Consider the following 12,543-nt stretch of genomic DNA (forward strand, 5'->3'; position numbering starts at 1 on the left):
GGGTACAAGCATATATAAAATGTTCCTAACACAGAATTGAGAACATTTCATCCAGCCCTGCAGCATGTCAGATTCAAGCCTTCACCTGGCAAAGAGTGTCCCCCTACAGCACAGTCTCCACATCTGTTGCAGTGACAGAGATTAATAAAATAAATGGAGTCAATCTTTTCACCTACAGAGCAACCCCACAGACTTGTTTCCAAAGAACAAAATGCAGGCAGCTGTCTTACTGGCGGCATTTTTTCCCAAGCAATCTGAAGAGTCTAATTGGCTGTCACTCCTGTAAGTGAGTTCAGGTCACAGTGGGGACAAGTGGATTGAGCAAAATTTTGTAAGTGGTCAAAAGCAGTAGCTTGACTTCAGTTTGGAATATAAATACAGCTAGCACACTGCAGACAGCCCTTGCACTTCTGTTTTATCACAGTCTCACCTTACGAACAATCATAAAGCCCAACCCTGCAGGGACAGTGGGAGCTGGATGCTCTCTGAAACTTGTGAAAAGTTGGTGAGATTGTGAAAATCAACATATAGAACTAAAGTCAAGTTCAGAAACATCAGAAGAGTACTGCAAGAAGAAGAATTCTTTTGTGGACATTTGCTGGGTTTTGCATGCCTAACTCATTTTCAGAAACAGTAAAATTTTCTCCTTACTTGCAGATGGAATTATTGCAAAGACTAATTGGAAATGAAGATGTCTGCAGCAGGAATTATTATAACAGCATCTTGCTGCCAATGGCTTAGACAACCTGTGCTGTATTATCCAGGGAACCAGAGCCATGGCACAACTCAGAGCGCACCAACTTCTCCAACCCTTTCTACCACAGCACAATGGAAGATGAAGCTGCTGCTGGCTGCTCATCCAAGCCATTGTAACTTCTAGGCCAAAGGGAACTTCTGATTTCAAACCTGCTGGAATGTCATTGAACAGCTTGCAACACAGCCTGATATGGAGGTCTACAGCCTATGCAGATCTCAGCCTCAGTTCTGACCATAAACCAGCTGTGCACCAACAAACAAACCACTAAAAATCCCCACTCCCATCAGCAATGCTACTCACAAGCTTAAGTCTCATTTTCACCAAATGGATGGAGAACAAGAGACCAGCAACAAGTCAGCTAACAGCAGTGAGACATTCTCTTACCTTCCATGGCATATTTCATATCCTGGGCAAAAAGACTCCACATCACCTCTGCGCTGATCTTCCCAACTGCAAGCTCCTGAGGAAACCTGAGGGGATATTTGGAAAAGGCTTTGGCATATGTCAAAGCAAAGGGCTCTTCCTTATTTAGCTCTGAGCTATGCTACAAGCTAAAAAGCTCAACTTTACAGATGCTTCTTTCACCCTAATGGACCAGGTGAAAATCAGAGATCATGGACTAGACTCTGTGGTACAGATAAAAAATTTATTTAACTCAGAAAGACAAGTCGTGCATATCTTTCCTAGAAGAGGTGCACACAGTTATTCTGGGAATGTGATCTCTATGCCCTTGGCACCTTTTTCCCCTTCCTTGTCCATTTTTTTTCTTTCTCCTTTTTGAAAGGAGAAAGAAAAGTTACTAGGCTGAGAGGTGACTGCTAATCATGTTAGATCAATGATGATTAGGGCACAATCCAGGTCTCTGTGTAATACCTTGTAGGATCTCTGTCTCTCTCTGCCCTGTGGTACTGTAGGAGAGGTATCCACCAGCTGAACAGACCCATTTCAGGGTCCTTTGCAGTGCTATGCAAACTCCACCCAGTGCAATCTCCCAGTGCTGCACTGAACACCACGTTCCTAAGCCACAGCGTAAGGCACCACAGCACTACTGTGTGCATTAATGTGCACCCCGGAACTGCTCAACATCAGAAAAAACCAAAAGAGCTCTCACCCCATTTTCAGGTGCCTCCCTGAGTTCAGGATTGTAATAATCAGGGTGTTTGTGCTCGAACGCCATCGTAACTGAACCTTTTGAAACTCTTCCATCCCAATCAAAAAGTTATTTATATAGACAGAGACAGATAAGACAGAAAGACAGACAGACAAGATAAGTACTTCTATAAATGCACAAGTGACAGAAGAGATAGAAAGCAGTTTAACAAATAAAGCAGAGCAGACACAGACTAGCATTAGCCAAACATGCCATGGAGGATTCTTACTGATTCAGGACTGGGGTATAAGAATTCTTGTCCTCTTCTATGATGGAAACTATCAAAGTGATGAGCTTGGGCCAGAAATCAAGGTTTCTGATGCTGGGGCCCTGTTCCTCGGCAGGAAGGTCCTGAGTTTTGTTCTGAGAAGGAAGCCAATGGAAAACCAGCATAAAATATAAGTGCAAAGAAAAAGCAATGGTAATCTGGTAAATGCAGATCACCATGCAAACTCCAAGCACACCTGTGGACCCTCTCATCCAAAGAGCTTAAAATTATTAATGATTGCTGGCAACTTGTCTGATCTAATGCAAAACACAGTAACAAGCCAAACCACGTTGCTGACTGGTGGCCTCAAACCCACCTAATCCCTGTTTTGTCATCTACCACACCAGGTTTGTCATCTACCTCAGCCAGGCTCCAGGAGACCTGCTGAGATATCATTTGCCCTAAGCCTATTCCAAATACTTGCTCTTTAGGCACCTGGTTGGTGACTGTATCCCTGTTGACATGTTGTGTGTGCATTATTACAGAGAGGCCAGTGGAGCTCTCACACACTTGAGAAGAGTTTGTGTCTAGAGGCACCTCCTAAACCCAGTGCAGGATACTGGGTGCCTGAAAACAAGGCAAAATCTCACTGCTTGAGGTTTACATATGCTAATGACAGCTTCCTTGATCAGCCTACATTTGTGTAATTGGCTTTTGCTCACTCAAAGCTACATCAAACCTTCCCTTCACAAATAACTGCTGAGGCTGGCAAAACACATCATAATTAGTTAGTGTAAAACAATTATCATCCTCCCCTTACTAATTTGTGCTCATTAATTGATTACAGATTTTCTGCATTCAGAAGATAACAAGTCACGCAACTTTGTTTGGGCTGGCTTTTTGTATCAATTATTATTCTTGTTATTATCTTAAGAAAATAAGAAAAATTCAATTTCTGCCCGCTTATCAGCTACTCACAGGATCTGTCTGGTACTCCCGACTGTACAGCTCATGACAGTTGTTGAAAATGTACTCGTAGGTGGAATTGAGGCAAGCTTTTACACAGTCCTTCACCACCTGGCTAGCTCGGGGTGGACTCTGAAGCTCTTGGACCTGGCAAGGGGACAACAAAGAGAGTCAAACAAAGCACAGTTCGTAAATCAAACAGGGAAAGGACACATCAGTGTTTTGGAAACCACTCAACGCTTGGTGGATCTGCTTTAAGCAACTTGTGACTTGAAACCACAAATGGGTCACTCTCCACAGGCATAAAGAAGCAGTGACAACACTTATCTCCCCACTGACCATTTGAAGCATAAAAGAGATTTTGATGTGCCAAGGAAGATTCCCCAGAACAGACGGATCATGTGGCTCGATATGTGTATAATTTGAGCCAAACACACAATTTCTGCTGAATTTATAGGACTTTGTTACAAAGCCTGCAGGCAATCTTCCACAGCATTGGAAGAATGTGCAACAGACCAGCAGAGCAGTTTACATCTGATCTGCAAAGTCTTGTCAAAGACCATTCGTCTGCCTTTAAACACAAAAAACTTTCATTAAGGACATCTTTCATCACATTATTGAATTTTAAAGCAACCAGAATCATTAGGGACATGCCAACTGATACGCCTTCTCCTCTTGCAACAGCAGCTGTTTTCATTATTTCATTGTTACACTATTTTAGGAAAATGCTGCAGAGGTACTATAAACTAAACTGACAGGCAATTGTCACCCTGCAAATACAACTATAACCTGACAATTTTGATATTTTCAGTACCTCTAAACTTTTCAGAGTATCTCTATAAATCAAGCTTCCAACACAGACAGATGGTCTGAATGAATACTCTTAAAATAAAGATCTAAATCATCATTTACACTAGGGTTTATGTGTAAAAATTTAAGCACTTCTTGAAGTAGCTCAAATTAAGCACTTGCTTTGTTTTTGATAAGATAAACATTTTTAAGTGGCATGTACTAACCAGCAATATTAGGTTGTAATCTTTTAAAAAAGTTTAGAAGCTCAAAATCAGGAATATAAAATAATCTCATTACATATTGCTAGGACAATAAACTTCATTCTGAAACCAGCACATTAGCATTCATAACAACCCTCCTGGATCTGTACTGAGAGATATTATCCCATTTTACTATCTCATCCTCCACAAGAGAACTCTAAAATATTTACTAGATAGTGAATATCTTTCCTAATGTTATTAAAAAAGCAAATTATCTTCTTAAAACTAGACAATTCCCTTTATTCTTCCTCCTCTCCAATTTTTTTTGTGTTTTTTTGCAAGGGAGGGTGGGAGAGAGTTGTGCCATTTTAGGGAAAAAGCAATTTACATCTTCATAATGCAAAATACAGAAAACTAAAGACAAAATGTGGATGTTTATATATGGTCAGCAGATTATTTCCATTTTCCTTAAGTGTCTTAAGAAAAACAACATGAAACAATGGTTTGAAAATGGGAAATCAACTCCTGGGGGAAAAAAAAAAAACTGCAGAGATGCCATTCCCATCCCCACCCATATCCCTACCTTCATCCTGAAAAAGGTGATGCTGGTCAGCAAATCCACTGTAGACTTCAGGTCCTGCAGCCGCTCACGGCTGCTGGCTGGGAAGTTATTCTGTTGACAGAAAAGGGAAATCCTGTTTGAAAGCACAGTCAGATCCATGCAAGGCTTCAAGCATGTGCTAAATAAGGAAACTGTCTTGGAAACATTTCCTGCTCAAGAAGCCTGTACCAGTCAAAACAATGCTCAATAAATAAGGCCTTTTTGCTGCAGAAGCTTATCTGTTTGCTTAATTAAACAGCTTCTCGTATAAATGTAAAGTCTGTGGATGCCAGGAGACTGACAGGCCTTGGTGGCAGGGATGGTCTCCTCGGCTGCAGAAGGAGCAGGCTGGGAACAGCCTCACCACTGGCAGCCCTGGCCTTTTGCCTGGGGTTATGTGAGACCTTTCCTTTCTGCACTCAATGCTACATTTTTTGGCTTCTCTTCTAAGATGCCAAGGGGTGTGGTGTATTCAACAGCTCTCCAGAGAAGTAAACAAGACCAAAAAGAAAAAATTAGCACAGTTTTCATAAGACAGTACTGGAACTAGCTAGAACCCTGTGAGATGCCATGTGTAAATACATATGCTGAATGCAGCTAGCTTTGCTTTTTGCACAAAACTCTTCCCTTTCCAACCTCAGGCACTGTGCCCTTTCCAGCATTCCCACTGTCTCCTGTGGGCATGTGTCCTTTAACAGCATTCATGTTCCTCAGCATGTTCTTACATTCAAGCTGATAGGATTTGTTTTGCTGCAAGTAAAACAGCAGGAGCAACCTTCTCTTCACATAATCTCGTCATATCTGCATGTTCAAAAATTATTAGATATGAAGGGGAAAAGAGCAGAAGGGAACAGTTTTCACTTTTTACTGAGGACTTGCAGAAAAATATGCTGTCTCTTGACAGTAATAATTGAGTATTACTGAAGTTCAGCTAACCACTGTAGGCAATGTGATGCTTTTTGCAGTCATTTGTAGATGGTCCTTCTCAGACAACTCTCCTTTTAAAAGTTAAGCTGTTCACACATGGGTTCTCTGGAACTCAAGTTAGTTACCAAAATCAAAGACTTCCATGGTTAAAGATCTAAATACAAACTATTTGGAGAATATAAATTGCCATCTCCTGTTTGGAAAGCTGCAAACTAACACTTTTTCTTTCAAAACTTAACCTGCCCTTTAGGGTTTTAAAATAATTACTAAATGCTCCCATAATGCTTCAGCCGTTTCTCCAAATATAATGTCAATTAGATTACACCTATATTATTTAAACTACATAAATCTTTCCTGGTCCTTTATGTAAGATCTTGTTAGTGCACATTTCAGTTGCATTAGCCACGAAAAAGCAGCTTTTACTGAACACCAAGCAAACAAAAAAGGCAGCACTGTTACAGATTCCTATTGTCATGGGTTGATAATTTTCCCTCTGCTATTCCGTGGATCAGTTGCCTCTATTTAGACCTTTTCTTTCTAGTAATGTAGCTTTAGAATAGCTCTTCACACAATATTCCTTTTATCTTCTTTTGCACCTTTCCCCTTTTCCTTTTTTTTTTGTCTTCCTAATGCACTTCTCTTTATCATCTCATGTTTTTCTCCTCTATATATTTTTCAGTGTTTCAGATAAATGCTAAAATCAGAAGTGGATAACTAAATAAAATCTAAGCTCACATTTTGCCACAATTTTTAAACTTTTCAATGAATTGGTCACAGCCTGAAATAATATAGTAAGAAATTTAAGGGAAAAAAACAGCCAAGTCACATGATAAGATAATATTGATTCAGGAGTAGCAAGGAAAGAAATTGTAGGGTTCATCAAGCTTGTTGGACTAATGCTAACATCTGAAACTCATCTCTTCACAATCTGCTGAAGTGGGGTGGGATTTCAAACCTGACCTTACATCGTGATTTGAGTTTGCCAAACCTTAAGTAAATGACAACACGGTGCTCTAAAATATTTCTTTCATAGTAGGGGAGAACAAGTATATTTTCTCTTTTTACATGATACCTGAAGTAGCTGATAAGAATAATTCAAATTATTTTATCCAATCCAACTTGGATTGGAAACTTCTGGGGAAGTATCAGAGATAAGCACAGTTCACAATGCTCAAATTATTTCAAAAGTCTTGAGCAAATTACAGTGGAAATAAAAAACAAGGTCTAAGTTCGATCCATGAACAAAACAAAATTTGAGCAACAATTTTTAATGACAATTCCTTAAGACATAAACTACACAAGAAGTTAGAAATGTAAGCGAACTCCAAATGGTGTGTTTCCATTCTGCCCACCAGAATACCTGAAAGGATTCTGTTTAATCCCACTCACCCTGTACATTGAGAGATCAATCCGAAGTGAATTATGAAGCTGATCCAGAAGTTTCACAAATCGTTCTTTCTGTTGAGCAGAAAGCACCAATAAACATTCACATATCACCACTGGCCAATCCATGTTCAGCAAAGTATCAGGTAATCAGTGTCAGATCTCATGAGAGCCGGAGAAAGCAGTATGGCTATATGGCATTGTGCAAACAGCATTTTCTTTCAATTCTTGGATTTACTTTAAAACTGTAATTATTTCTGTAGTCTGTGAAACATCACAATTGTCAGAAAAAACACTCCATTGTCACTCTGAACTAGAGGCAGAACAGAAACCATTCTGACTTTCCATCTGCAATTTACACCAAACTTGTATTTGAGAGAAAATACTTATTCAGAAATGAATAAATTACAGGCAGAAAAGGGTCTAATTCAGAGCAATGATACAGCTCTGTGATCTTATCTAGATAAGTGACAAGTACTACAGGCTTCTTGTGACATAACTTCTTGAGGTCAGGTCTCTCCACTGAATTCTCATTTGGCATTGTGAACACCTACTCAACCTATTAATAACTTCTCAGTCGGATGGGAAGCATGAGCTTTTCCAAATACTTTTCCAGCATACTCAAGTCCGCCACAAATTATATACAAAACATTTTAATCATTAAGGGGATAGACTTCTTTTGTGGTGGTGCTTTTTTACTCCTAAAGCAGTTTCTGTTTTTAAAAACAAAGCTCTGAAATTACGAGACCACACGGTATATTTTACCAACAGCACTAACATGCAGAGTTAGTATTGTTTGCTCATTCCATACCATCTGTGCTCCACTGTAATGTGAACACAAAGAATCAACATCACAATGCATTACACTGATTGATATCTGAAATGTGTGATGATGAAGACAATAAACCCATGCTCTTTGTCTGGTATAAGAGCTCCACTGCTTCGAATTCCTCAAAAATTTAATGTTCTTTAAACAGAACAAATCATTTACTCAAGGGTGGAAGCACTGTAGCAAATTAAAGAAGTCCAATCACAACATCACCAAACCCACAAACCTACCCCAAAATTGGAGGCTGCAAAGCGGTCCGAAGCAGACACATTTGTGGAGGCAGTGGTGTGTGCATAATAAGCATTGATATTGGCAAGTAAGGTGCTCATCACAGCTGGCACGCCTGGGCACATGTATTTAGAGGAGAGACATGCAAAATGCCTGCAAAAGGACAGTGATGTAAGTCATTCTGGTCTCTTTTGTGCAGCAGGACTTGACTTTACCCCTTTAACAGACCCCTTGTGCTGGTGGGCACCATGAACAGATGGAAGTTACGTTTCATTACTTTACAGAACTCCAGCATCTCAGAGCTTTTATTCAGAAAGGTGCCATCTAGACAACAGCTCAAAACAAAGAGAAATCCCTTCACTGCAGCCATTTCCAGATCATAAAACAGCTTCTCAGTCATTTGCTGCCGACAGTACGTGACTTAGTGATGCCCTGGGTCCTGATGCCAATTCCTAGAACCAAGCCTGACACAAGGAAATCGACACGATTTGCTGCTGCTTGAGGCAGACACAGGTTCTGAGGTGTCATGAGGTGGCAGCAGCTGGAAAGCATTAATGGCCACTGAGACTACATGCTAGTATTTCTGTGCTGCACTGATATGCGTGATTCCTTATGGCTAACCCATTCAGCCTGCAAGAAGTGTGCACGCTCATTTGCATTTTCCCATTCTCTCATTAAAATCAGGGAACCCTCCTCCAGGGAATCTCAGAATTATGCTAGGAGCATCCAGGCCTGTGAAATGATTGAGAAAGTTTTTTAAAATCTCTTAGTCCTAAAATAAAAAAAAAAAAAAATAAAATTAAAAAAAATTCGGAGCTTAAGATGTCTTATATCATGGGAAATGGCAAGTTCATTTTAGTAGCCAGAAGAGATGGGGCATTTTTATGCAGAAATACTCACTGAGAAATTTAATCTAATCGGGGAACCACTTTACAAATGTAACTTTCTCCCTGAGGGACTCATAGAATCACAGAACAGTTTGGGTTGGAGGGGACCTTTACAGGTAATCTAGTCCAACCTCTGCAGTGATCAGGGACCCACCACTCCAAATACACCAGGCTGCCCAAAATTCCATTCAAGATAACCTTGAACCTAAGCTTCCAGGTTAGGCAGGACATCTACCACTTCTCTGGGCAGCCTAGCCTATCCATGCACTGTTTCACCACCTTCACTGTAAAAGATTTTGTCCTTTTATCTATCCCAAATCTACCCTCTTCAAGTTTAAAACCATGCTTGTTACATAACACTTACATACCAATTGGTCATTTAGGCAATTGGTAAATATAAGCACATGAAATGGATTCATTTAGCTTTAAGAAGAGAAGCTGTGAGGAATGGGGTCTAATCAGAGAGGCTTCCACCTTCATCCTTGGAAATTTTTCACATCCCTGAGCAGCCTAGTCCAACTTTCAAGATAGCCCTACTATAAGCAGTGACTAGACCTCCAGAGAAACCTGCCAATTCTTTTCCATTTTGGCTTAAACCAATAGGCAGAAAAGCTGCTTGCAAGGTGACATAAATGCAGCTCATAACTCATCTAAGGACTCATAACCCAAAACTTTTAGCTTCTAATGTGAAAAAGTTCACTTTTGTGTGCTACATTTTATATTACATTTGAAATAAGAAATGAGCTAAGTATAGCAATACTAGTCTTTAAGAGGAAGAATGACTAATCCCAAATCCAAGTAAAAGTATAGTGACAAGGAAAAGGGTCTTTGAAGACACAGAACTGCATTAACCTAGCTCCAAAGAGGACAAATCTTTGGCAAATCAGTGGCACCATTACTGAAACTTTCTGGAAATGCTTTCAGCAGCACCTGGGAAATCACTGTCTTCAAAGAACTGTAACATCTGCCACAACAGACGTACAGGACAAATGCTTCCACAAAACCTCATCCCTTCTCATATCATCAGAAACCTTCAGTGAGAACCTTGAGCAACACCTTTTTAACAGAAGAGCTCTCAGAAAGACTGGGGAGTCTCAAAACAGAAACGGCAGACAAATAATTTTTAGACTTTGAGGACACTAGCGATTAAAAGACAGGAAGTCTCTTCCCATTCACAGTAAGACCTGTAAGGAGCAGCTGCCACTGCCAAGCTTTCCATTATAGATACACTTAATCTGCTAAACAGTGAGAGTAACATCCATCAGTTACACCAATTATCTGCACTAAGGAACACAGGAAATGCATCTTACGTCATGGCCTGGTATATTGACTCAATGCCATAACGCATTGCAAATTCATCCACGATCTCTTGGGCTGTCTCATCGAAATACACCTTCCATGCATCATCTCCTTTGGCATCAGGGATCTTCACCACCCCATTCCCTTGCACATCTGTGAGATGGTGAAAGAGATTCTGAAAAACAAAACAAGGACAAGTCTGTATGTGAGGCTGCTGAAGCTGCTAAGATTCATGAAGAGCATGAAACTGCTGATGTGGTGGCACTATCACAAATTTCTTTGTTCTCCTCCTCTTTTTTCCCCCTGCCCACTTTGTATTTTCTGCTTTTACCTTCCCTTCTTCTTGAACAAATCTCATAGCTGAATTTTTCACATGCATACCCACAACTTTACCCAGCAGACAATGTGAATGATTCAGAAGAGTGCTCCAGTGCACTGAAACCATACACTAATTAGTTTTCCTGAAACCTACGCATTTCTGTCCTCATCATGAAAATGCCTTAATATGGACAAGCTATTTAAACTAGCTGACGTTACAGCTCTGTATCAGCATTGTAATTATTATCATACAGAACAGTCCAAACAGATTTCTCTTCCTGAAAAGGATACCCTTAAGATTGCCCCTAACAACTAGAGACTTGCATTATATTATTCAACATAACCTTTCACTTTATCTAACACTGCAAAAGTTTTCAGCTATCATTGCTATGCAGAAATAGCACATTCAGCTCAGTGGGCTTCTCAGTAATCCTCAAATTCATGTCACTTACAGATTCATCAGCCTTTCAGAGAGTGGCTCCCTACAGTAAGCGAGGCAGAAGTCTAATGATCTCATTAGTAGCTAGAGGACTCTGCTTTACAGTACTATTTTTCCTGATTATATTATTCTTGCTGCAAATCATCTTCATTTTAGAATACACAAAAGAAAAATGCGATAGTTAAAAAGATACCTATTTGCAAAAAAAAAGAGCAGCAAATGAACATGCATGTTCAAAGACAAAATTGAAACAGCTTACCAAATAGTAGCCATCAATGAAATGAAAAACAATAAATATGTATTGAAGGACACAACACAGCCTACTAAGAGAAGCCTACTTTCTGAGCTTCATATTTATCTTAAAAGGGTTCCCTGGTAAGGGCAGAAGACACCACAGAGCTCCTCCAGTTCACTGGCTGGATAAAAATGCTGTTCCTGTAGATGAACATTCCTCTCTGTGATACAACTGTCCTTCTCCGTGTAAGATGAATTTGCTTAACCCTCACTGACCTCAGGATATTCTTGTATACAGGGTTCTGACCACCCTTCCTTATTCAGGCACTTTTGAGACTGACCCTGCTGCCTGCCTTTTCTTTGACACAGACAGACTGGGCATCTCTCCAAGACAGGGTTTTCCCTTTAGTCTTTCTCACAAGTCATCTTTGGATTTCTCCCAACTTCTGCAGCACTGCCTGTCTAGCTCAGTCCATCCTGAGACAAGTCAGTACCAGAAACCTCAGCTTATTCTTCTGCTCCCCAACAGCTGTTCATAACTACACACCACTGCAGCAGGATAAAAGAATTTATACCATCAATACCTGCATCACCTCCCCAAGACAGAGACTCCTCAATCACAATTTACTCATAATGCATTTTAATATGCTTCCTCTAAAGAAAGACAGAGATACAGTACATGCTGAAAACATCACTCAAGGAAATTCACAGGTTTCTCCACCTTAAACTCATCATGGGCTCTGAGTGAAACCAAAGCCTGATCTCTGACAGTAGCACAGCTGTGACAGTGGGACACACTGAGCCAGCCAGTGCTGGGGAGACAGCTTAAAGCTGCTCCTTGACAAATGTGGGTTTGATGATTCAGTGTGTTACCACTGCATGGCAGGGGAAAGAAAGCTCACCTAGGGTAAGGAGGAACATTTCAAGAAAATAAAGATCAGAAAATTGCTTTCTCAATAGTCAGAATGAACAGATATTCACACCACTTACCTCATGAAGGCAAGTGTACTGAACATGATATGGAGCCACTTTCTCCTCGCCTTTGATCTCCACACTGATTTGTAGGCGAATAGCCCCGGACACTGCAGACTTATCTGTTCGCTTCTCTAGAAGGCAAAACCATCAGCAATTATTGCATAGTTTATGTTCAGAGTACGCCATCTCAGGATGACAATACTGGCAAAAGAAACTGCTGGAAACTGCTGGAACCTGGGCTGAGTCATCACAGTGAAAACTTTCTCTTTTCTTTCAAAACATTGAATAATACTAAGTAGACACGAGCAAAACAACTGCCATGATACACCCTCAATATGACACATCTAATT

General features: G+C 40.3%; 1 protein-coding gene across 6 annotated transcripts in view; it reads right to left on the reverse strand.

Moving 5' to 3' along the window:
- The window catches only part of UNC13B (unc-13 homolog B), a 206,775-nt gene that overhangs the window by 47,460 nt on the left and 146,772 nt on the right, over window positions 1-12,543 (reverse strand). For all 6 annotated transcript variants that reach the window (XM_058044077.1, XM_058044076.1, XM_058044075.1 and 3 more), the window contains 8 exons: window positions 12,209-12,324; window positions 10,239-10,402; window positions 8,044-8,194; window positions 6,991-7,059; window positions 4,657-4,746; window positions 3,094-3,228; window positions 2,137-2,270; window positions 1,142-1,227 (listed from right to left, as the gene is read on the reverse strand). In XM_058044077.1, coding sequence (XP_057900060.1) covers window positions 1,142-1,227; window positions 2,137-2,270; window positions 3,094-3,228; window positions 4,657-4,746; window positions 6,991-7,059; window positions 8,044-8,194; window positions 10,239-10,402; window positions 12,209-12,324 — 945 coding nt within the window. The remainder of the gene's footprint in view (window positions 1-1,141; window positions 1,228-2,136; window positions 2,271-3,093; window positions 3,229-4,656; window positions 4,747-6,990; window positions 7,060-8,043; window positions 8,195-10,238; window positions 10,403-12,208; window positions 12,325-12,543) is intronic.

This window comes from Melospiza georgiana, chromosome Z, assembly GCF_028018845.1.
Source record: "Melospiza georgiana isolate bMelGeo1 chromosome Z, bMelGeo1.pri, whole genome shotgun sequence".
Taxonomy (NCBI): Eukaryota; Metazoa; Chordata; class Aves; order Passeriformes; family Passerellidae; genus Melospiza; species Melospiza georgiana.